The sequence below is a fragment of the Columba livia genome, chromosome 5 (genome assembly GCF_036013475.1).
Source record: "Columba livia isolate bColLiv1 breed racing homer chromosome 5, bColLiv1.pat.W.v2, whole genome shotgun sequence".
NCBI lineage: Eukaryota > Metazoa > Chordata > Aves > Columbiformes > Columbidae > Columba > Columba livia.
The window spans coordinates 38,191,570-38,217,635 of NC_088606.1; the positions used below are offsets into that span (position 1 = coordinate 38,191,570).

General features: G+C 41.7%; 1 protein-coding gene across 1 annotated transcript in view; it reads right to left on the bottom strand.

Annotated features, from left to right (window-relative positions):
- Nucleotides 1-14,702, bottom strand: part of MAP3K9 (mitogen-activated protein kinase kinase kinase 9) — a 56,915-nt gene extending 42,213 nt beyond the window's left edge. The window contains exons 1-2 of the mRNA XM_065064439.1: nucleotides 14,233-14,702; nucleotides 7,988-8,401 (exon numbers count right to left, since the gene is read on the bottom strand). Of these exons, the coding sequence (XP_064920511.1) occupies nucleotides 7,988-8,401; nucleotides 14,233-14,533 (715 nt within the window). The 5' untranslated portion in view covers nucleotides 14,534-14,702. The remainder of the gene's footprint in view (nucleotides 1-7,987; nucleotides 8,402-14,232) is intronic.
- Between the last annotated feature and the right edge of the window lie 11,364 nt (nucleotides 14,703-26,066).

Here is a 26,066-nt window from a genome sequence, read left to right on the forward strand (position 1 = left end):
CTACACATCTAAACAAGTAAGCCTATAAATCAGCAAGGTTGAAGCCATGTAGCCGTGCTCACATTTTAAAGGAGGGTTTCTAGTTGTAATACAAATAGCAAATCTTAACATTTCTCAACAGCCAAAGCAAATTCCAGAAGCCTGTTTGATGAAGCATCAGAGGAAGATGTTGGACAGCTAACTAGTAGCTTGGCTTGTAGCCCTAAAGATAATCCAGGACTTCAGTAGCACAGCATTCAAAGCAAATAGAGGAGTTCAGAGATAATTTGGAATCCATATGTGCTTTGGAGAAAATTTGCTGGTTTGGGAGCATATTTTTCTTCTTAATTAAAAAAAAGATGTTTTAATAAATGCTTGATTAACACAACAATGCTTTTATAAAGTGGGGTGGAAGGACTGTGTGTGGCAGCAACACAAACAGATCATAGGAGGGCTGTCTATCTTCCAGCTACTTCCTTCTGAAGAGGACCCTGAATGATGCTGCACCACGCTGCCAGTGCCACCACAACAGCTCTTCTACAGCCTGGGACCCAATGATATTCTATTATGCAACTGAATCCTGTTCTCCCCGATCTTAAGAAACACTGATGAAATCAAGTGTCATTATAAATTCTAATACATTGCGATAGTTTCTCTTCCTTGTGCATGAGGTTCTGTTATTTATTTTTCATATTTGGAAAATGTTCAGGTCTGAGGAAGCCTGAATTTACTTTTCCATTAGCAGCTGGACAATTAAGAAGCAATTATCAGATATGCCAGTTAACTTTGGCAACCTTTTGGAAATCAAAGTCACACCAAGCTGAAACTATCCTAGAATCAGAAAGCAAACGTACCAAAAAGCAGCTACTTAAAACCACAAGCTGTATCCTGTATTCTTTCCAACAGCTTAAGGTTTTCCTTGTCACACAGGAATATGCACCATCGTCAAAATGGGATATTACTTAAAAATAAAGGAATCATCTTGGGTGATGAATCATCACTTCAAAGGGCAAAACTGTGCTTAAATTCTGATGCTTCAAGAGTGGTTTGCTTTAGATATGCTGAAATTCTGAAAGGAGTTGTTTGATGAGAAAAGCAAAAGTGAAGCTGCTGACAGAAATTTCTCAAAGTTCAAATTAAGTTTATTGACATGGAAGCAAAGCAAAGAAAAAAGTGGAGCTGTAAAAGTTAGTCTAGCTTCCCAGAAACTCCACAACAAGGCTCTTCTCAGTCTTGACTTGCTACTTAGAAGTTTAATTAAAAGACAGATTGATTCCAGCTTTGTCGCAGACGGTGAAACAGCAAATTGATGGGAGTGGCAGACAGATGCCCAAGTCCACCTTCTGCATGATAGTGCCCGGGTCTGCTCCTAATCTGCTCTATGACTCCATATACACAATTTGGAGAAAGTGCCAAATGTCACAACTCATGGCTCCTCAGAAAGAAACGTGCAGAAAAATACATGAAGTAGCATAAAGACATGAAAAGAATATTAGCTACGTTTTTAAAAGTAATAGACACATTTCACTTAAAAAGGAAAGGAACTCTTTCCATTCTTGTCTACAAAGAGAAGAGAATCCATTTGTGAAATTTTCTTTTTGCTACTTGGTGTGGCCAGGAGAATACTAAAGTCTTACCATATAAGATTTATGCCCACAAGGAAGTCTTCATATTTTTGACTTGCAGTTAACAATGAAGAGATGAATTCATATTCAGCTAAAACTATTTACAGATGTATTATCATTTTTGAACTCTCAGAAATCTACTAAAATATACTGAAAACAAGACTACAACATGAAAGCATCTGTCAAACCTTTCAAAGAAGAAAGTAGTTGCACTAATTTAATTTCACAAGTTAAGAAAAAAAAGCAAAGTAAACTGTCACCCAACTTCTGTGAATTCCCAGTGCCTCAACAGGGTAAAAATTAGCATCACTTTCAGCTATAATTTACATATTCTGAACTAATAATAAGACAACTTTTTGTTTTATGTGTTACCAGTATGAAGTTGATCATCACATTACCACATGAAAAAAATTATAGTTATTGGGAATAATTTTTTTAACCGCAATACAAGTGACCAGGATATCAACATAAAGGCTGATGATCTAGGGAGATGGAGAACTAAGCAGAGTAACCAGAACTAGCGTTATGCACTATTAGCAATATCATATAAAAGTCCATAGAATCAAATAATTGCTCAAGGACAGAACCTGAAAAGTCATCTTTAATCACCCTTAGGAGTATATTCAGGCTGTTTGAAAGGTTTGATTTCTACTATACACACTTTTTAAATCTACAAAATAAATTTAAAATAGAGGTTTACTGAGTTTTGTTTTTTTTTCTGCTCCCTGAACTGAACCAGAGAACATTTGCATAAAATTAATCTCCCAGCTGTTGTTGTGCATATGTTTCCCCCCCTCCCAAATCTCACATTTTTATCCCTTTCCTGTTACAGGGCAAGGGACCATCCAACTAAGACTAAATCAATTATTAACCCAGTGTAAAGCATTCAGATGCCATTGAAATAGTTTCACTATACTTTATGTGAAGCATTACTCACACTCATTTAATTGCACCAACAAAGGAATCCATTCTGATAGAAGGTACAACATTGGAGAGTTAGTCAGCAAATTCCACTCAAGTACCAGAAGCAGCAATAATACTGCAGACTTCCAAACTCCTTTGCCAACACACTTTAAGCACCCCCTGGAAAAGCTCTACTCTACATCACCACCAGAGAGAGGAAGAGGTTTATATTAAGTACTTTTCCTTCTCTGAAAAGACCAAAAGAAAGAAGAGTGCCAATTCTGAGTGGAGTGGGATGTGAATACTGCAACAAGGAATGCGATAACTAATCACACATTATCAAGACTGATAAGTCACTTCCAAGTCGTGTTGTCCTTGGGTTAGATTTGAACTAGTTAAAGTAATCCCTGCTTCTAAATTCTGTCTGTACTTAAAAAAAAAAAAAGAATGAGGAATATTGTAAGTCCTAGGAACAACAGTCCAGAGACCACGTGAAAGTCAGCTCTACTAGCACTTTTATAAACAGAAAAATGCTTAACAACTACGTAAAATAAACAAACAACGCTATAGCAGAGTTTGGAAATCTTTAGGAAGACAGACAGTTGAATCTTAGGCTACCACAAGTTTACCTTGGTGATCCAAAAAGTAGGAGAGGTGAACATGTTCAGAGAACTAGAAGGGAAGAACTACTGACTTGACTGAATCAGAATTGTTGGGGTTTATTTTGAGCTCTATCCTACATCTTTATTTGACCTTGGCCTTGTCCCTTTGCTGCTAATCTTCTGTGCCATTTTGTGGAACACAAATGTGGTGACTTTTATAAAGCACTTTGCTAACTGGCATGAACACCCTCAGCAAAATCTTTCAGTGTAGTGTAAATAACAAACGTTTTTTGCTGAGCCAGTCAGTCAAAAAAAAAAAAAAAAAGCAAATATGCTTTTGCTAGTTCTCTGCATCATTAGTTAACTGGCATTATTCCTATAGCAATGCTAGCATATCTAACATTGACAGACAAACAGAAACTAACAGCACCAACTTCATTATTTATAATACTTCACTAAAACCAACATGACTGCTCTTTTTGATCCTAAGTATAATATGCCAAGCACCTTCCTTCTGAAGGGCCAGAAACAAGACTCAAATCACAGATATGAGATAAGAGATAAAAAAAGGGAAACTCTAAGAGCTGTGCTAAACGTGGTGATGTTGACTTCAGTGGGCATTCCTAGTTGCTTTTTTTCCACAGATCAGCATTCAGACTATTTAGGAGCCTTCACACTAGAAGAAGCCAACTACCAATTCTGTAGTGTATGCTCAGCGGAGCACCAACATGCAGATGAAGAGGGAAAGGTTACTAATATCACCAGATGAAGAGAAGAAAAAGAAGCCAGAGAGGATTCTGTCAGATTAATCAGATCAATTTTACATGGAATAAATTGAATCTCTTGAATCGAATGCCAAAAACAGAGAAAGACTTATCTCCTCACATAGCGGAACAAAATAGCTTTCCTGGGTTATCTTCATTCTCTTGTGTAGTTATATGACTGACATGCAAGTTGGTAATGCTACTGAACACTTGTCTGCCAGACTCACTGCCAACTGCACTGACAATCAGCAAAAGAATTCCAAGGTCTCTAAAAATAAATCACAGGTGTGCAATCTGCTCTCTGAAGATCTTTATGTACTAATTTCCTAATAGTATCCCCAAAACAATAAAACAGGCAGCACTCTGAACATCCAAGATTTACAATAAAAATCTGCCTCAATTGAACACGCTTCTTAAAACATACACTCTAAATGTATTACTATTAGAGGTAAAGCAGTGATAATGAAAAGCATTAAAAAAATTAAGAAAAATTATGAAATAGAGAAAATATCCATGTTTTCAGTCAAAAGAAGGGAAACAGGCAATTTGCTTGGAGCATGCTTTTTGATGCAGAGAATCTCAAGAAACAGACACCTCCCGGAATCTTCAAATAATACCCTGAAGTTTAGCCCCTATTAAAAAAAGTTACCTCCTAAAGAAATCAAAACCTTATGTTCTTTACCATCTGAAATATTGATAACTATTCTGAGCATTGTTTCGAATCCTACTACTTGAGTCCACAAAGCTGCAATACCTTAGACCAAAAAGGATTTTTCAAATCCTTATACATATATAATTAAGTAATTTCTTCAACTTGAATTAATGTGTCCACTTGACTTGCTTTAGTGTTTAAAATGTAATGTGACCTTCTTAAAAGGTTCATCATGAAGTAATGTCTTTATGCATTCTGTATCTGCCTAAATATAGGTAGACATCTAAAAGCCAGGCATACTCCAACTTTTTTCTATTCTAGCAGAAAAATTTATTTTAAATAAGGCAACTCTGTTCTCTCTCATTCCCCCATCTCTCTCCCTAACTCCCAAATTAACTCATCCTGCAGCTTCAGATGGATAGTGCAAGTCCCAGCTGGTTCTTGAAGGCAAGATGAGTTGTATGAGAATCACTGTCTATTACTAAACATAGGCAGTACCAAACAGTAGATCAATACAGCTGATGCTCCTATGACAGCTCTACAGTACTTGCAGATGTTTAGTACATGAAATAAGTTTGTCTGCAAGAATCTTTCCCAAGTTCTTGCAAGCAGAAGCTGTTCCTTCTGCAGAGACACATCACTGTCTATCAGTTGGCTTGTAATTCTACAGGCACAAAGTTAACATCATAACCTGTCCTTGATTATCCACAATAATTAAGAAACCTAAATACATCAGAAAACCACAGAAAATGCAAGCCATATATAAATCAGGAAGCAATAACATATTTAGTCCACTGATCTTTACAAAACCTGTAAAAAGCTTTCCATAGGAAACAGAGCAGAGAAATTTCCAAGATACTTATTACATATAATGGAAAAGGGATTTCAGCAATGCAGTGACAGAGCATTCAGAAGAGACATGACTTGGGCAGTGTAAAGCTTTTCATCCTATAGATAACCATGACCTAAGTCCACCTGTATGTATAGGTAATATACACTTTTGGAAAACAAAAAAAAAAACAAAACATGAAAGACCAACAGTTCCTTTTCCCCAAGAAAAGCTCCCCCATTGTCATAATTTAATATTTATAATACTTGTTTTATAGATATGCCCAGAAAATAATATATATTTTCAAATATTTAAAATAGTACAGATTTTTTAAAAAAATTATCTTCTACCACACAATACAGAATTGAGAATTCTGTATCACCAAACTAATGTTAAATAGCTGCTGTAACCCATACCTGAGGTTACTAATTTATCTTATTTCAAAACAGAGTTACAAACCAATGACTTTTCCTTAAGATAACTGAAGACCTTCCTTCCAGTACCAGCTCCCACATTTATTTAGTTTCCCAAATGTAACACTGTTTTCTATAAACTTAGCTGGGCTAGGATTTGCCTATACCCACCATTTGTGTACTAGATCTGATGGCATCTGTGGTCAAGACCACCATGTAAATTCTCTACCCTCCAAACATAGAGATCTTTGAATCTTTCCACAGCCATTCCCACCCATTCTTCTTCCTCCTTTACTATTGCTTCCTTGAAAATGAGGAAAATTCTAGTAATAGATATAGCAAAATCCTCCACTTCTCACTGAGTATTTACAGTGTAGCACAATTATGTGCTGCTGATTTGCTGTGACAAGACAATTTACTCTTGCTGCTGAGAGTACAGACCTTTTCTAGCATCCACACCTGTGTCAGGTTGGTGACATTGTGCACTAGTGTCCCTCTAGTTGGGCTGGTTCTCTGGTTGATATGTTTCCCTTTTACAACTAGCAGTGTCTAGTCTGAATAAAACAGTGAAATTTGAAGCATTAACAGCTTTTTGTCTTAGAAATAACTTTCATTCTAAATGTCAAAAATGTTCAGAGAGCATTAAGCAATAAAGTCTTAACAGCCTATTAGATAAATAAGCAAGCAAATGTTTTCTTACATAAAGAGGAAAGGCTCAACACTTAAAGGCAACTATTCCTTAATTCACAGATGCAGCCAGTCATCAATTAACAAGCAAATCACTCAATTTACAGCACTTATCAATATGCCCATATATATAAACTGCCATCTATAAGGGAAGGGTTTAGATATTAGAAAGACTTCAAAAACATTAAGATTGCCTTACTCTAACAAGAAGGCTAACTTTAATAGTATAATATTATAGAGACTAATTTGAAAGCTCTCAGAGTTTCTATTTTCAAACTCACTAACAAGAGTTAATAATACTTTTGGTTTTCCCTTCAAAACAAACTATGTAAATTTACTGCCACAAGATTTGAGGCCAAAAAAATACAGGGAGATTCTGCAAGGCCTGGAAATTTACAGCATTGTAATGGTTAATGCCAGCTCTAGTGAATCTATTTAAGATATTAAAATTCCCATCTGTCAGAACTCTTTGGTAGATGTTACTGCCTTCAAAGCAAAAGAGAACACGTGCCTGCAACCCAGCCATCCGGTTCATACTGCTTCATATTAACTCAAGCCATAAAGGAAGATTAGTTCATACCATCACACCTATCTAAACCACTGCAGCCATCATGCAGGTACATGTTTGCTCTTGCCATCTAGACACAGACAAGCAGAGAGAAAGGCTAAACAGCTGCATGCAGGCATCTGGAAAGGAGATGACGATCCACTGCAGCAGTTTCCTCCCACACTCATAAGTAGTGCTCTATAGGTGAGTTTGACTTCAAGGCAATTTTAAGTTTGCCGAAACAGACACGCTATAAAAACAATACCCAAGTGGCAGTCAATAATGTTATTAGTGTTACAGAGTAGCTATTCACCATGATTTCCAGAATCACAGCTACCAAAGTTCAGCCCCCATGCTCTAATGGGTCAGCAGTATCCCATGTAAAGCACCACAAACATCAGCTGAAGTCCTTCCTGGGTGTACAAAGGAACCCACCGGGACATTTGATTTACCCAAGTGAACATTTCTGTCAACACCAGCTCTATGAGGGATAGAGAGAAGACCCAATTCAGCAGGGATGAGTTAAATCTCCCATAAGGAAAACAGGCTTGCATCTCATCTATACAACAAAATCTAGCAAGTAAAATGAAAGCTTGGGAGCATTTATCTTTCCAAAGAAGCATTTATCCTTCTGAAAAGAAGAAAACACATTTTAGATTCAACAAGACTTTCCAACATATAGGATTCTGCTGAAGTGCAAATAAAACTGAGACACTGCATTTATATGAACTACTAGAAAAGCATGCCCCATTTCCTGTTGCTCTTGCATCCAATCATTTAAATTGCTTCTACAAAGTGAAAGCACTTACATGTTTCTGGTGCTCTGTAGCACCATACCATAGTAAAACCCCTCTGGTATTGAATTAGAGGATACAGTGGTTCACAAGAAATTATTTCTAAGTTAACATTATGCCCCTCTTTTCTTTGTACATTCTCTTTCCAAAACCTTACCCCAGCACCCAGGCTGCTCACTGTGTAGCACTTACTGTTGCTGGACTTCAGGTCACGGTGAATTATGGGAACAATTGCTTCTTCGTGCAGGTAGTTCATTCCCCTCGCAATCTGTACTGCCCAGTTCACTAGTATGTCAGGAGGAATCCTTTTACCAGACAACACTCTGTTTAGTGACCCTCCACGAGCAAACTCCATGATCAAGCAAAGATTAGGTTCCTTCAAACACACGCCCCTGAGAGCAATGATGTTGGGATGCTTTAACATTGCGAAGAGCTTGGCCTCTTGGCGGACATTCTCAATGGTCTGGCTGATGTCCTCATCAGGGTCATAGCGAGCTGCCTTCACAGCAACCTCATCTCCTATCCATACAGCTCGATACACTTTTCCGAAGCCCCCTATGCCAATGATTTCCTCCAGAACAAGCTCTGAGAAGTCGATCTCCAGGACTAGGGAAAGAGGAGAAAAAAAATATAAACATTTAGCAACTATGTAGCATTTACAACAACTGAAGGTCCATGTTGCCCAACCTCACCTTACCTTTGGAGGAAGGACCAATTCTAAGTCCAAAACAAGACAAATGAAAACAGTAGTCCCTTCTGACAATGTGTCATTGCCAAATAGTGCAGTAAAACTGATCTTGCAGTATGATAAAACCTGTACAAAGTACTCATTGTGAACAGTGATGAATTTGTCCTAATGGTGGTGAATGACACACTTAATAAAATAGTCTTCTCTTAACACACTTAAACCCTTCAAACACTGAGACCCCTTTAAGGATAAACCTTCATTTCCTGCCCTCAAGGACAGTACAAGGTTCCAAACAAGAAAAATGCAGCCACAGGGTAATCTTCATCAACTTGACTACAGAGCTTAACGTGACATAGCTGAATTTCAGCGCAAAATCCAACTGCCACTGCATTTGTCCCTTATTTGAATGTCTCTTATTCAACTGCCACTAACAATCTTCCAGTCCTTCCAAAATCATGCTTATTTTTCCACATCTCTACAAGCTTTGCGGATCTGTTCCCCACAAGAGATCTGCTAACCAATTCTGACACTACTGACGATAGTGTGACAAACAGATGGGTCAGACCACATCCTGAGTATGCAGAGCTAGCAATAAGAAAAACACTTCTTGGTTAATGCATACTGCATTTCTATTACAGAAATTATATTGAAATAACAGAATCATAATTTTCCACTCCCATGTACTCACAGCTATACTTTACAGGGTGCCACAGTAACTGGTGGCTACTTGGCGTTGCAGAATAAGAATCTACAGATGCAGATGCCTTAATTCAGCATATAAATTGCATCTGGACCAAAAGATGTGACAAAATTTATCCTGTACAACTATACGCTACACATAGTTTACACTGTAGAATTGAAAACCCACATACTGACCAGCAAAAACATGCTGACACAGCTGCATTTACAGTAGTGGAAGGCGACTGGTCAGAAACCATTGATGCTATTCTGTCTGATATTTTGGTGGTTACCAATTACAGTCAAATTTTTGTAAGTTTTGAAGGAAAAATACCATAATGCAAATATTTATGGAGAAAGTCGCTAAGTCTCGATGTACGTATTAATTCAGAGTACTGTACTATATTACTGGGTTTTGTAGTTATCAATTGTACACATAAAATTCTCCACTGTTTTTAAAAGAAATTATGTGGTCATACAAGGCAAGACAGCAGGCTAGATTCCACTTAACTGAAATATTTTAGTTATTCCAATCAAATATCTTTCCTAAGTATAAGCTTATAGTACAGGATGTTGTCACAAAACCGTATGGAGTTAATACAAACTCTCCTGTCCACAACTGCAGGCTTTTTTTTTTTAATGAGCTCTATCTTCTATGAACATGATTTTTAGAAGTCTGAGTTACTTTCCCAAGTCTGTTAAACCTCTAAGCTAGGAGTTGACTACATACAGGGATTATATCATCAACCTTCCTGTGCAGTACAATCAATACATCCGAATCCTTAGCTGGTGTAATAAGCACACCTGTGCTCTTTTTCCTAGTGTTCCATAAACAAAAGATTAATGGGAACAAAACAGAAAACTGACCAGGACAGACATCCAAAAGGAGGAAAGGTCCTTTCCAGTCCAGAGCACAAAAATAATTTATTTGTCCGTTATCGTGAGTATATTTTTTGGGTAACACTCTGAACTTCAAGGATTCATACAACAAAGAAGGTTTTGCTCCTGCAGCAGCAGCCTTGGTGTTCAAACACTCATGAGCTACAGAGGTTACTAGAACAGATAAAGGAGCAGATTCTGACCAGAAACACTGACAGACATTTTAGAACAAGACTGTAATAACACTAACTACCAACATGGGGCTATCCTGTGACTGAGAATACACAAAAGGAACTGCTCTGCTATTTCTCATTGATACAAAAGCTGAAGAAATCAGATGCTGAGTTCTATCACCTTCAGTCTGTAGAATTTTAGCACTGGTGGAAGGCTCACTTAACCTTCTCCTAGGGACTGGATCAATTAAAAGACTGGAAATGTATGTATGGGAATATAGCGGAAGATTGGCGAGGAGGTTGGTTAAATGAAAATACGCTCGAGTGACTTGCAGTTGTCTGTAGAAAAAGCACACACATCACACTAATTGTTTTACTGACCTTGTGTGCTTGATGAATAGAACCTCTGTGTTAGATAACATAGGCCTGCAAGAAACTCTAGACACCTTATCACTATGTCTGAGATTCCTGCTTTGTTGTGAGAAAGAGCAAGAGGCTGTGCCTGCCTGAAGCCCTGAAATACAGGCAAGCTCAGCAGGCCCAGTGATCTTCTACCAGGGCTGAACTTACCAGCGCCTGCGTCCCCACTTGTGTTACCTATGCCTGGAAGCTTAGGTGCCACTTCAGAGATCCCCCATTAGAGAGGGGTAACTAAAATAAAACTTGCTCTTTGCAAATGCATCCTTGGCCTCTGGCTCTTCTTGTGATGTGCCTGCGTTTGTACACACAATGTACAAGCACATAAGCCACAAAGCAATGTGGACAGACCATCTCTGGAACTCCCAACAGACAGTGCTCTGGTAGTACTCACAACTCGTGTTTTTCTTTGGCACCTAAGGGATCCAGAAGGTGTTAAAGCCAGGGAGCCATAGTTTCCTGCGGCTGTGGCAGGGAGCAGGGCGGTGCTGAAGGGACAGCTCCCGTGGCCCCCGGCACCCCTGCGCCCGGCAGAACTGGGATGGGCAGGGAAAGCAGAGGGGCAAAGGCAAACCAAAGACAGAGAAAGGAAAACTCTGTCTTCTGCCACCCATATCACTTCAGAAAAAACATACCCCTGCCTCATGCATACATGAACTTGAACAATTCCAGGGAGTACAACAGTGAGATCTGTGCTTCCAGATGAAATTCAATGCGTTACGCTGCAAGTGATTTTGCTAAGAAAGTTTTCTTTTATTTGCAAGTATGGCCTTAGCTTTAATTTGAAAATGTATGTTTCTTTAAGGAAGACTGGTCAGCTCATCCTCATGGTAGTTAAACAAATCAAACAAAAAAAACAAACCAACCAACCACAACAAAAAAACCCACAAAAAACGAACAAACAGACACAAAAAAAACGAACTCAACTTTAGAAAAGTTTTCTTTGGTGGGTTTTTTTGTTTTGTTTTTTAAGGTACTTTATGTTTAATCAGTTTCTTCGTTTTCACAGACTTAGTGACACAGTTGCATTAGTGCACAAAATACTTATTTTCCTTCACCTTTCTAAGCACACTAACCCCTTTTCTAAACTCCAGTTTAATTTGGCAAAGAAGCTGCACTGGACTGTAAGGGCAATGGGAATGTTTAATACGCATTTTTTCTGCCCTAGAATTTAAGAACTGAAGTGCAATCATTCCTCTGGGGATCAATAAGGAACTACAGAGCTTGGACACCATGAACCAGTAGCCACATTGACAAATGCAAAGTAGTTGCTGTTCTGTGAGCATTTATTATACCATATTAAGCTATATAATTCCATCTGTAGTGCGTAAGAGCCCATAGTACAGATGAGGGTCCTTCAAGCCAGCCCACTGCTGACAGCCTCAATAGGCTACTTTTATCATTTATGGTACCTCCCATGGAGTAAGATTTGAGCACACTATGCGGATAGCTGAAAGAGAACATACAATTACCATCTACAGCTGTCAGTGGAAGCAGAATCTCTAGGACTTGACCTCCAAACCTTTTACCAAACATGATGATAAACCTTAGGAAGTAACTAAAAAATAGCTTCTGTGCTGAAGACATCGGGAGTAACATCTTGCATTACTCCTACAAAACTGTAATATTTCATAGTCCCATAAGTTAACGGTAGACTGTTACTCCAAATAGCTATCAGACTAACATCACCAGCTCTAGAAGAGAGTATCATTCCTTGCAAAAGGATTTCTAACATTAAACTTGAAAATCCAGTTCAACAGCAACCAACTTTACCTCCTGTCCACATAGCACTGTTTCTTAAAATAAAAAACAACAACCACCCCAAAACAAAAACACCACAACCACACCACCAAACATACTCCTTTAGCATACTAAAATCTTATGGGAGGGGAATAAATTCTACCCTGTCATGACCATATGGCTGATGATTTGAGAGAACAGAAGTACAGTAGTCCTCCTGTTGTGGTACTAGTAGGTCAAGACAAGCATAAGGGGGGAAGGTACAACTCCACAAGCATTCCTGAGCCATCAAACCACAGCAAGTGCAATAAGGCAAGAAAATCCACAGTTAGCCTGCACTTCAACAGTCAAAACAGGAGGGGAGCTGAGACTACAAGAAGTTCTGTTGAAATGATTCTCTCAACTATCTCAAAGGCAAAACCTAATAAGGATTCAGTGTTTTCTGCATATGGGGAAAGAAAATAATTTATCCATAATGTTCAGCATGAAAGAAAACATCACCACTGCCCAACGTAGTCCCTTCACAATCCCAAGGGCAATACCACAAACTACTGAGTTTCTACCTAAATGCTTTCAAGCAGAACATAGAATAAGAAAAAGCTATTAGTTGTATTCCTTGGAGATACATCCTAGGTAGGACAGAGCATCTTTTCATTCCTTTTACTTTCTAGAAAAGCCTACTAGTCTGACGACTTTTCTCTGTCTCTCCAAAAAAGCTTTATTCTTGCCTGGATTGTCAACAGTGACAGATAAACAGGATCTAGAAACAGTCATTCCACACTGTTTCTCTTTCCACAATTGCACACATAGTGGCCAAAAAAAGAAAAAAGTAGAGGTGAAGTAGCCCTATTCTCTGGCTCCAACAAAGGTTTCAAAACTGCACTGATGTTCACAGAAAAAAAAACAGTACCTTTGTGCATCAAGCAACCCTCAGGTAGGCCCAGATATTCAAACTTGGACAAAACTCATTTACAGGAATTTCAAAACAGAACTTATAAGAAGGCAAAGGGCTAAGAAAGAATCTGGTAACACAACTCAATTTAGAAATGTTTAAGTCAGAAATAATAAGCTTTTGGCTAGGAGAAGGGAAGACTGAATAAGTATTAGCAGGGAATCAACATTCAAGAAAGCAACTCCTTTCTATCCAGCTACCTCTCCTCAAGGATACTCTCAGAAGGAGAGTCACCAAAGCCCCGATGACTTCAGCACTGCTTGGCCACCAAACTTCAACCGTTCAATGAAAATTTATCAGCCCCTAGAAACACAAGACTTAACAATGGGAAACAGCTCCTGGTGCCACAGAAACGCTACCGCACCGAGCCCGATTCGGCCTCCCGGAGAGAAGCTCCAGCCCGCGACACAGCAGAGCGCTGGAGCAGCAGGAACGCGGCTGCGGGTGGGAAAGGGAACCGGACAGGAGAACAGGGCCGGGGCGGCCCCGGCCCAGCCGAGCGCGGCCGCCGGTCCGGGCAGCCCCACAGCCCAAGGAACCGGGCCGCTGCAGCCAAGAGCCACCGCAGGGCCCACTCACCCTCGCCCTCGCCCCCGCCCCCTCCGCCGCCGGCCGGGCCCCGCCGGCCTCCCGCGGCTGCTCCTCACCGGGCTGGGCCTTTCCGTGCCGCGGCGGTCCTGGCTCCCGTCAGGGCCAGCGGAAAGGCCAGACCGGATCTCCCTCCGCGCCGGCAGCGGTCCCGCCTCCTCTCAGGGACCTTGGGAGGGCCTGGCCGGGGCTCCCCACACCCCATCCTGGCAGCCCCGGCTCCCACCGCTCCGGTCCCCTCCCCTTTCCCTCCCTCTCCCTCCCGCCGGCTGGCGGCGAGGGACCACGCCGAGCCCTCCGCCCCGGGCCCGGGCCACCTTACGCTGTATGGCGGGAGGCGGCGGGTAGCGGGTCCGCAGCTCCGGGCCGCCCCCCTGCACGCCGCTGCTCACGTAGTTGCTGGGGAAGATGCCGACGCGCTGGTCGATCTTGCCCGTCCACCAGCCCTCGTCGCCGGACACGTGCGAGTCCCGGGACAGCACCTGCACCACGTCCCCCGGCCGCAGGCTCAGCTCGTCCTCGCCGCACGCCTCGTACTCGAAGACGGCGGTCCAGACCGGCCCGCCGCCCGGCGGCTCCCCGCCGCCCGCTCCCTCCTGGCTGAGCTCTGTGAGGGGCTCCATGGCGAGGCTGCTCCATAGGGGGAGGCGCCCGCGGCAGCCGGGCGCTGCGGAGGGCGGCGGGGCCGGTACCGCCGCCTATTGTTCATGCGGCCCGGCGCCTGCCGGCAGCAGGTGCCGCCGCCGGAGGGGGGTGGCCGGCGCGGAGCCGCCTCAGCCCAGCGCGGGAAGAGGCGAGGGCAGGCAGCGCGTACCGCCGAGGCGCCAGCGCATCGCCCCCCTCCACCCCGCCCGCCTCCGCCTGCCGCCGCTGCCGCGCATCCCGGAGCCACCTGACTCTCTGGCAGCTTCGGCGGCGGGAGGGGGGAGACTCCACCTCCAAGCCGCTACTGGCCGCCCCTACCGCCGGTCAACACCGCCTTCACCTGATTGAGGGCTCTCGCTCTCTTGGCCACGCCTCCTCCTCGCCCAGCCCCTGGCCCCGGAGCCTCGCATTCACCAACGTCTCCCCCCAATTGGCCGCCGCCTCGTCAGTTTTCGCTTTCCATTGGGCTTCGTTGAGCTTGTCAGCTAAATGCTTCAAGCTCCGCCTTCCCCGCCGCTTCTCATTGGCTGGGGAAAGGGGCATGACACGGGACAGGGTTGAGGGCGGGGCGGTGGGAGCGCTTACGCCTGCTGGCGGCAGGGGCATCTCTGCTGAGGTGGAGCACCTGGGGGCCGGGCTGGGCCGGACTGCCACCGCCCTCGCCCCCGCAGCGCGGGGCGGCTCGGCGCTCTCAGGGGAAAGTCCCCAACAATCACCGTCCATTGGCGCGGACGCTGCCCGGCGTGGAGGGCCGCTCCACCGCCGGCCTATGCTCTCCCGCGGCTCCCGAGCGCCGCGGTCCTGCCGGGGCCTCCCGTGGGGTGCCGAGCCAGGCCGCGTTTCCCGTGGGTGCAGGCGGTTGGGATTTAGGGCGATGGCCTGAACTGCCTGTCGTGGCGTTGGTGCCCGCCCTGCCTGGGCCCCCGGCGCGGTCCCCAGCGCGCTGCCCGCTGTCCTCCTGCGGGCTGGGTCACCGCCATAGAGCTGGGTAGTCGCCTGGAACAGGAGCTTAGGCCAGAGACCAAAGCAGAGGCCAGGGAAGTCTTTGTTTCAGTTAGTCCCTGTTTTACCATATTCAGTCTGACCTTAAGTAGAGGTGTTCTATTATTTTTGTACGAGGTTAACATGGATGCACCCCTGCTGAATGCCTGTATTAAAAATGAAAAAACAATTTATTGCTCTTATAACTGGTGTTAACCTTTTTGGTTCTGAAAATATAAATTCCTTCTCCCTGCAACCAACATTTCTACATCCTGGGAAGATACCAGACCTTGTAAACAGAGTCTGTTCATATTTAGTGGTGTAAAACTGAGGTTTTTCTTTTGGTTTCACTGCAACTTCCTTTAAGATCCTCATTTGATTTTCAGTGGTAAAACTGGAAATGAAAAGTCTCTGTTCATGTTTCATGGTAGCAAAGCCCACTGATGCTGAACGAGAAGCCCAGGTACCTTGACCACAGGTAATGTCTTCCCACTTACATGAGGTCTTGGGCTTAATTTTTTTTAGTGTTTTGTCAATGGAGTTACACAATTCTTCTCTGCAAGATGGAATTTTTAAAAAATCTCCATTCCATAGGCATTTGGGTTGGTTTATGTACAGGGTAACTCCTAATAGTTCTTAGATTTTGTGCAGTGGGGCTTTTTCTATTTATCTCTCCCTGTGTGTTGGCACTATGCTGCTGCATTCAGGAAGCACCAGAGTTTAGGCTTCAAAAAGAATGATGAAGATCTTAAGCACAGTGTGCTCTGAGTTAAAGAGGTCATTAAAGATCCTTATTTTTGTTTGTAAAACACTTGAATTTGCTGTCGGTTTCCTGGGAAAACACCCCCACCCAACTGAAACTTAGTAACAAGTATTGCAGAGAGCCCCACAGGGAACTGAAAGCTTTCTAGTTCCTTTATTTTTTCACAAAATTCACAGCCTTTGTTTCTGGAGAAATCAAAAATACCTTGCCTAGAAAGAGCTGGTATGTTAATATCCTTATTTTACAAATAAATTAAAGAGAAAAATATATCTAGCTGAGGTTGGAACTGAGATTTTAATGTGATACACACGAGATTTAGCTATGCCACAGCACTGGTTTTCAAATTGAACTCGTCTAAGAAATGAGCTTTAGATTTTCTCCTATATCTCCATCTCCTCCTGTCAGTGAGGGTGGAGCTGAGGATGCAATCTTTCCACTATTCTTTTGTTATTTAAGGATATGTTTTCACAACTAGCATAAGCTTATTCAATATTACTCTGTTGCTGAAAGGGACTTTCCTGTCCCTTGTCACATGCTTGACCCGCTTTCCTGATTGCAGCAGTAGTGACTGCATGGCTGTAGAATCATTTCAGCTCATTTATCTAATGGAAAGCTAAGCTGCCAAGTAAAAGCAGCTAGTTTTCAATCAGCATTTTGGGTTGATCTGTATGCACAGTCATTAAAGCCAGCACAACGTAAGGAAGCAGGACAGGACAGAGTTAGGTTTGCTTGTCTTGATCACGAAGCTGAGGGGTAACAAATAGCTGTGTTCATAATTTTTGCAGTTCAAATAATAGATGACTGAAATTGAATCTGAAGGACTGATGTTAATGTCCCTTGTTAAACAGCCTCAGTTTCAAGCAATACTTCACTGTCCAATTTTTTTAGGGAAAAAAATATTTCCTTAATGCACACAGTGGAAATTTATCATCCTTTATGTGAATATTATGCTTTAAAAGTTGTAAAAATATTAGACATAAGATAAAAATGTCTCCTGTCTTCCAGCTGTTTGACACTTATTTTGATTACTGAACACTAAAAGATTTAAAGGACAGAGTTATATTGCCAATAGGGAAAACTATGATAAGAGAAAAATGACTGCTGTAGTGACCTGCCAAGACAGAACCCTGCCATCTTGTGGAACGCCTTGATATTGAAGTATACGGTCAGCTTTGCTTCTCAAAGAAATCTTGTTTATTTTTAACTTCCTTCCTTTTTTTTTTTCCCCCACTGACTATTTATTTTTTGTTTGTTTCTACAGAGATGGTGTGACTTGCTCAGGAAGCCCAGAGGAGGCAGTGCCTGGGGCTGGGAGAATGTCCAGGGAAATACTCTCAAGAACCATGACAGAATTTTCCCATTTTCACAAACTTCTCTTGGCATCTTTAACCAGTCATGCCAGAGATGGGTTTCTGAATGAAAAGATTTGGCAAGATTGGGAAGGCTGTTCTTAGAATCAAGGTAAACAGAAGAGTCACTAAATGTTAAGTTCATATTTCAGTAACTTGCAAATGGCAGAACAAAAGAACGTTAAAGACTGTCTCCATGCAGTCAGTGAAAGATGACATCTGAATTCACACTCAGTGCTACCCAAGGTTTGTATGTAGATTTTGATATAGTATGTTTAAAAAGGAAATTCTAATCTGCAACATGCAGATGATACTCTGAATGTCGTTCAGACTTCCTCCCAGATGGGAATTTTGGACCAAGGATTTTAATTCAGGTTCATTAATTAATTCACCTCATTAATGTTTACAGATATATAAAGGGTGAGTGTCACGAGGATGGAGCCAGGCTCTTCTCGGTGACAACCAATGATAGGACAAGGGGTAATGGGTACAAACTGGAACACAAAAGGTTCCACTTAAATTTGAGAAGAAACTTCTCAGTGAGGCTGACAGAACGCTGGAACAGGCTGCCCAGGAGGTTGTGGAGTCTCCTCCTCTGGAGGCATTCAAGACCTGCCTGGACGCATTCCTGTGTAACCTCATCTAGGTGTTCCTGCTCCGGCAGGGGGATTGGACTAGATGATCTTTCGAGGTCCCTTCCAATCCCTGACATTCTGTGATTCTGTGATTAATTTTGCATCTACATTAAAAAAAAATAAAAAATAAAAAAATAAAAATAAAAATTAGAGGATAAACAAAAAAGCCAGTCTATCCCCAGCCCTTGTTTTAAGAAGCTATGGGAAGTACTCTGCTTATTCAGTTCCGTTATTCATATAAATTTAGGATGACCATCTCAGCTTTTGCTCTGTCAATTCTGGAATGTTTGTACAGACAACTAAACTAGTACTGTGTCTTTCAACTGTCACCTGGCCTCTCCCTTCACTGGACCTAGCAGCTCTATAGCAACATACTACTACTGTGCCAGTCCATAGTCATAAATCCGCACTGGATAGCAAAGTATTGGCACTCTAGGCTCCTAGTCTGTGTGTTCTGTGATGGTGGGGAAATCAGAATGCCATCAAACAAAAAAAAAAAAAAAGGAAGAGGAACTTCCAGAAAGAAGAAAAAGTACCAGTACAGTCAGTTCAACTACATTGCAGTATTAGAAAACCTCTGTACTTTGAACTCTAGTTAAAATGAAAGCACATCTCTACCAGCACAGTCAGAAAGTATGAAAGATTAAGGAGATGCTCTCTAGCACATCTGCTTAGTGCAGCTCACTCCTTTTACATCCCATGGTAATTCATATTGCATCTTAAATTTACCCAGCACTAATGCTCACATTTGGGTTTTATACATTTCAGAGGATATACTTCATCAGTGTTCCATGGTTGTATCCACAGATAGAACCATATATACCACTCTGGAGATGTATCTCATGCCAGTAGACAGATTTGTTTGATCAGTTGCTGATAACCTCTCCTCCAACAATGTAAGCTTTATTGACAAATGGATTCTTCTGTCATTATAAATTGCCTCTCTGCACGACTGTAAAGATGGACTGTGTATTTTTTCCCACTTTAGAGCAGGACTGCTTTGCCAACATCACTTTAGTGTAAGTTTGTTCTTTATGGAGGGGAGAGACGTAAGCCACTGGCAACAGAAGCTTTACGAACTGTGCTGTGCTAGCTGTGAGCCAGGCTGCAAATCTGGGTCTTTAGCATCTAAGTCAGTCAGTAAAAGAGAGAGCTCTGCTCTGCTTCATAAAATATATATGCTAATCTCCCAGATGGCTCTATCTTCTTCCTCCATAGAACAGATGACCTGGAAAATAAAAGAAGACTAAAAACACTGGAGAGTGGGAATTCTGGGCCAAAGTCTGGGAGCTTCCAGTAGATTTTACAGACAGACTTGGCTTTTAACTTTAGCTTAGATTTGTTTTGATTATAAATTATAGTAATGATTACATGACTATTATTAGAAGTTGCAGTATAATTTCACATGTAACATAAAGAACTCATATATTTATCAGCATCCCTGTAAGAAAGATAAAACGAAGGAAGACTTTCAAATTATATTTATGCCTACACTAAAAGACACACAGCTAACAGAAATAATGTTTAATTTGGCTTAGCGGTGACTACCATTTGCTTATTGTGCTCAATCCGAGCCGCATTTATTGCTCTCTTTTAATTTGTCATTGGTTGAGTTGCTGCTCCCACAGAGGAACAACAGAACTGCACTGCCAGACTGGCAACATTTTGCCACAGCTTTGCAAGTGTATGGAACAAAAATTTAACTTGTTTGAAAAGAGGAATCCAGGTTAGTGCAATGCAAATGCTCTCACTGGAGTTCAGCAAAAATGCTACAGCAAACTTTCCAGCTTTCCAAAACCTTTCTAGGTGCTGGTGGCCTTAGTCTTCATTTTTATGTTTTGTGTGAAAATGAAGCAGCAGCTCAGTACCCTTCAGTGCCGCAGCCACATATGGTGCAGCACCTCAGCTCCACTTCCAGGCCTTCTGCCCAGGGAATGACCAAGTCCCCCTTTTTTGTGAGGGCAATGAGGTTTTGTTTGGAAACAACAAAAACAAGATGGAAAACAAGGTATTTAGGTACTCCATGGTTTTGTTTAGGCTTTAAGTTTGTCAAACTAAGCCTTTGGGCCAGTTTCTAGGTTGCTGAAGACACCCTTGATTAGCTTCAGAGACAAAAATGAAGAATCCTGCATCTGAACACAAACTATAGGAGATGGCTGCAAACTTTATTCCTAATTCTAGTGGTGCATTAGAATTACAACATACAGAGACATAAAACATCCATTAGATACCAACATTGGTATCCAAATTATACCTTTTACCCAAATCATAACTTTGCTAAATCTGTCATTACAAAATCATGGACATAAAATAGATAGCCTTTTCATTTGGAGTAAAATAATCCTTTTGTCAATTGAGGCTGATGTCTTTTTTCTCTAATTTGTATTCAGTAAGTTAACTTACTATTCAGAATAATAAACCTCAATCTAAAATAAGACCAACTAGGTCAGTGCAGTAGCAATTGGGTTTTTTCCATGTTGTCTTGAGGGAATAGGCAACATTTGCCTGCTCTCTGCTTTTATTTGCAATCACAGTTTAAATCCTTAGCAGAATTAGAGGAGCCTCTTTCAAAAAATGTATGACTCTACTGGAAAATCTTCTGTCTTGATTTTTCTGTATTTTTCTCTTTGACTGGTGACTAAGCTCAGATATGATACTGTATTTATTTGGTATTTCATAAGGCAACCGCAAGGGGATTTCCTTGTACTTACACGGAAATGGACCTAATTCTGTTTTGATCTTTTACTTAAGCTTGGGCAGAAAGACACACCATGTTTTTAATGTGATGCCATCTTTCGGTACTGGCAGCATCAGATCCATAGACAGCCAGAGGCATCAACTCATTGAGCACGGATTTCACACTACACTGTTGCAGCCGTCTAAAGGAGTCTGTCTTTACACTCCAGAATTAATTTACATTATCTGTTTGGGGTTTTTTTCCCCTTAATTGGTGGGCTCTGGTCCTGCACACCACCAAGGCTCTGTACAGTTCACTGTACAGCTGAAGCTTTTGTAGAATGAGAGAAGCGTGACTCATGGAGTTGCCTACACAGATCAGCCCCAGACTGCAGGCTGTTGAGTTTGACTCTAATTGGTACCTGAGTAGTTTTCAAAAGATAACATTAAACATAATTAACTTCTGAAGGATGCATACGTCCCTCTTTCTCATGGTATTTTCCCTCCAAATTATGCCTCTGAAATACCCTGTGTGATTTGTTAGTGTATGGATGACAGGGTTACTACACATACATATTACTTAAGCATAAGTCTTCCTGCTCCACTGCTGGTAGAATCTGAAACTGTGTTTCACTGGGAAGCAGAAAGTCTCAGCTTCAATCTCAAAAGGTCTCTGTAAGACTCTACCTACAATGTTTATGGACAGATGAGTAATAATCAGATCTTTCTCAAAGTCAGCTTTGACCTTTATATTCAAAACAAGTAAGACACTTGGCTTTACAGGAAGAGGGGATTTGAAAAGGAGTCGCGATAAAAGGTTTTGCAATTATCAGATTTTTTTAGTATCTATTTTTCTGTAACTTATGCCAAGCTAACAGGGAATGGTGTAACAATTGAACCAGCACTCAATAGAATGAGCTACATAATTCACTCACAGCTTTAATGCTCGTTAAGCGTTCACCTCAAATTCATGCCAGCAGAGCCTTTCCTTTACTGCACAACAGCATCTACTCTCATCAGGCTCCATGGTGCTCCTATGGGAGTCTGAAAGGTTTGAAGCCCATGACACCCACAAGCACCTCCCTGGGACTGCGGTCAAGTACCTGGTGGGACTGAAACACTGAGCGGAACCCACTATTTTCAAATAAGCTTTGGGAAAACCTAGCATGCCATTTGCCTGTCTCATTTTGAATGGGTATATAAAATATGTTACAGTGAGACTATTTTGATGGCTACAAAAAGTTCTTTTCCCCATTTTCACAGTTATCTCATTCTTTCTAACATGGCATAGCTGCTTCACCACCAGAAGAAGAAAAAAGAAAATCCTTTCTACCCAGTTTTAGTGTATGAATTGTTTTGCCTATTTAACCCCAGTAGAGGTATCCACACTTAAATTGTCAATATTGTGCCAGAATTTCTTTACGTGTGTAATAAAAAAGAAAGGTTTACAAACTGCAGAGCTGTCCGGGGAGGAGGATCTCCAGCGAGGCCAGTCTCATTATGGGCATGCGGGGGAATGTCACCTGTGCTGAGGAGCTGTAGTGTCAGCTGAAGTGTCTCTTCTCGTCAGACTCGCTCCGGAGACACAAGCCATAACATGGCATTTCCAGTAACCTTCCAGCACTTATTTTTGGTCATTCTTACCCCTGAAGGAGAATCGAGATCACCTCACCAGCAGGAGCCGTAACGAATTAGTACTGGTACTCTCAGAAGTGTGAAACCTTTGACTTACGGAAGGTAAAAGCCCCGCCCCGCCAAGGCGGGTGTCACGGAAGCCCGGGTGGCAGCGGGGCGCGGGGGGGACCCAGGGGCTCGGGGAGGCGGCCGGGGCCCCGCCGGGATCTCGGGGTCCTGCCCGGCCCGGCTTCCGCACGCCGCTCGTCTGCAGCGCTGCGGCCGCTCACCAGTCCCCTCCCCGCCAGCGCCGCCTTGTAAAGACATCTGATTTTTCCATTCTGCGGTTAACAATGAAGAAATTCTCGCCCGAGCTATTTTTGGTCCTGCTGGAGCCGCACGCTCTTTCCTCAGGGCTCAAAGAGCATTGTTTTTATTCACTTAGATGAAACAATTGTAGTCTACATAGGACATATTTGTTTTCCAGTTCCTCAAACCATTATTACTTTTTCCTGTTCCCCTTGAGAAAATGGACCCTTGATAACCTGCCAGGTTGCATTATTGAATTCCCTGCCTATTTCAGGGTGAAATCATGACAAAGGCAGGCGCTTTTACTGAAAGAAAAAAAAAAAAAAAAAAAGAAAAAATCACAGAAAGAATGTGGAAGAAATCTTACTCTGGAAAAAAAAAAAAAAAGGCAAGTTGTGTAATAGTGAAAGAATGAAGTTGTGTGAGTCATGCCGCTCATGAGCGCTTCATCTGGTGGAGTTCTCACCCTTCCAGAAGGGAGTTTGCCAGGCCCCATTTACATCCCACAGCCAGTAAGCCCAGAGAGGGGTACAGCACCAAAAATAAAACTGTATCTACTCATCTCCTAGCATCTATGAGAAATGATCTCACAGTTGCCCCCAGCAGAAGCATAAACTCTCTTTACCTGCATTTTATTGTGAATGACACCACCGAACCCAGCCTCATCTAGGTCCGCAAGGAGGTTTGGAAGACTTAGGTCCACATGATCCTCCAAACATGCAGTTCCTCCTTGGAAGACCTCTTCTCATGGTTCACGCTTCATACTACTCTTACCATACTTTTTCTCCAGCTTCCCCTTCAGAACAACTTTTATTCTCTGAAACTGGGGTTGATTTCAATTCTTTCCTGTTTATCCTTTTTAATATTCTATGGGATTTACGTGCACCATTACAAATCCCGGGAGTGCTGTAAGAGCGAGACAAAAGAAATTTGTGCTTTTGGGGTGTAATCTTGTTTCTTTTTCTTAAAGACTGTGCAGTAGGGTGAGGCAGGTTAATTTTTACTTAAAGTTTGAATTAGACTTAATTCAATTCTAACTGTACATACACATCTAGGAATCCTGGCTTTTTCCTCAGCTCTGCTACTGACTGATTCAGAGAACATGATAGTTTCCGGGTTTGTACCCACAGAGACTGACTAACTCTCAGCACATTTCTACCTTCACTTTGGATAGAGAGTGTTAGAAAGAAAGATGGATCACAAAGACAATGGCTGTCGCTATTTTAGCAGTGGGAAGAAGACAAGGTGTTATTACAAAGGATAAGCTTTCAGTAATGAAATCTCTGTTTTTTCCCATAGTCTACAGAAGGCCATACATGCTGCCCGTGCAACCACCTCCTACTGAATTTCCTTGAAGGTCACTCTAGCTAACTGAATTTGATGGATTTTTCTGGAGACAGCATTCCAAATCCCACTAAGCACTTTTAGCCTGGAGCTGATGTTTTTCCATCACTCCATTAAACTCAGTCCCTTGTAATTTCTCTGTTTCATTTATGAGCAAATCTGACAATTTAAGCATTTGTCTCAAAGTTTACGAGATGATGAGGTTCACAGAACCAGGAGATGCAATTAACTAGTAAGAACAGCACCCAACAGAAGCTCCTACCAGGCCTGCCTATCACATAGAAGTCTTTTTGAGAAAGTATGTCTTGTTTCGATCTGTTGTAAGGAGTAAGGCAGAAGAGATGCTAGTGAAAAGCTGGATTATTATAAACTCTGAACTGTTTACTTGTAAGACCCAGATCCTACAGGCTTTCTGTGTTAAAAAATAATCAAGTCGTGTGCAGGTTTCCTGATGTCAGTAGAAGTAATAGTGGTGAATAAAGATGATTTTCAATATATAGCTTCCAAAATTATGCCTGAAGCTTTGATTTATATAGATATATTTAATTTAAGGTGTTTTCTTTGTTTTCCATCATAGGCCATTTAAAGATTTACAAGAAAGCAGTTAGTTGTGTTGTTACTAACATAACTGTGAAGCAGCAACGTGTACCAGAAATTAAGAATTCAGTCCAAGAGTCAAAATACTTCGGCCACCTGTGCTTAATTGTGCTGTTACCACAGCAAGACTGTTTTTCATATGATTTGTGTAACACTCAGTACTGAATTAAATCTTGGAAGTACATTTTCTACTGCAAATAGATTTTTGTGGTTAAAATACTGTTTGCAAAAAAACCTCTTCTTTTCATGTCATGTCACATGCTGAAACAATGGCAGAAGGATAAATCACTCCAAATCTAATTTTAACTGTTGCAAATTTTGTAATAGGTTTGCTAATTTCTATAAAGTTTAGAACAGTGTATATAAGATACAGGCACGTAGCGTACAGATTTCTAATGCAACCTTCACTGGCATTTCTGGGTCCTATAAGCAGCACGATGCAGAGTATAACTCTCTCCAAAAGGTTTACTTACTCCACCCTTCCTTTGTTCTGAGGTTGTTTCTGATTTTTTTTTCCTTTAGGGTTATTTTTAATGTTAGATCATTTCCATTGTTTATCTCCAGAAATGTGTTTCCATGCCATTTTGCAGTCAGTCATTGCTGTTCTGGGAAGGCCTATTAAAAAGTGAAGTTTATATGCTTCTCTGGCAGATGTAGTCAGAAATACATGAGTAACTGTCATCAGCATAACATACCTATAGCTAATTCCTTTGCTCTCTAACAGTTTTTTCCCTATTCATTTGCATTGCTTATTCCATCAAAGATTTCCCAAAGGGCTGAATATATCTTTCAGTGGTGCAGACTGATAAGGAACGCACCAATGAAATAAATAGACTAGTGCTATTTATATGGGCAGTGCTATGAAGCCAAACCTGGACCCAGAGCCCAGCAGCTGCACAGGCACCTATGCAAGTGGCCTTGGGAAGCACAGATGCCTCTGGATGCCTAAAGATCTCTAAGGGAAGATGCATAAAGCTGCCCCATGATGGGCAAAATCCCTCATTCCTAAAGAAAAGATCAGGAAGGAACCCTGCAAAGGGTCAGTCATGGATCCACCCCCTCCTGCGGGTTTTTCCACAGAAGGGATGGACCAACAAACACTGTTTGTAGAAAAACCTTTTGCCTGGCTAAGAGCTGGAATTAATCCCCTGGCAGTTCTCTGATCTGTGAACTCCATCACTACTGTGCTGTTCAGTATCTGTTCTTGACATGAACTGGGGAACAATCTCATGTGATGAATTAA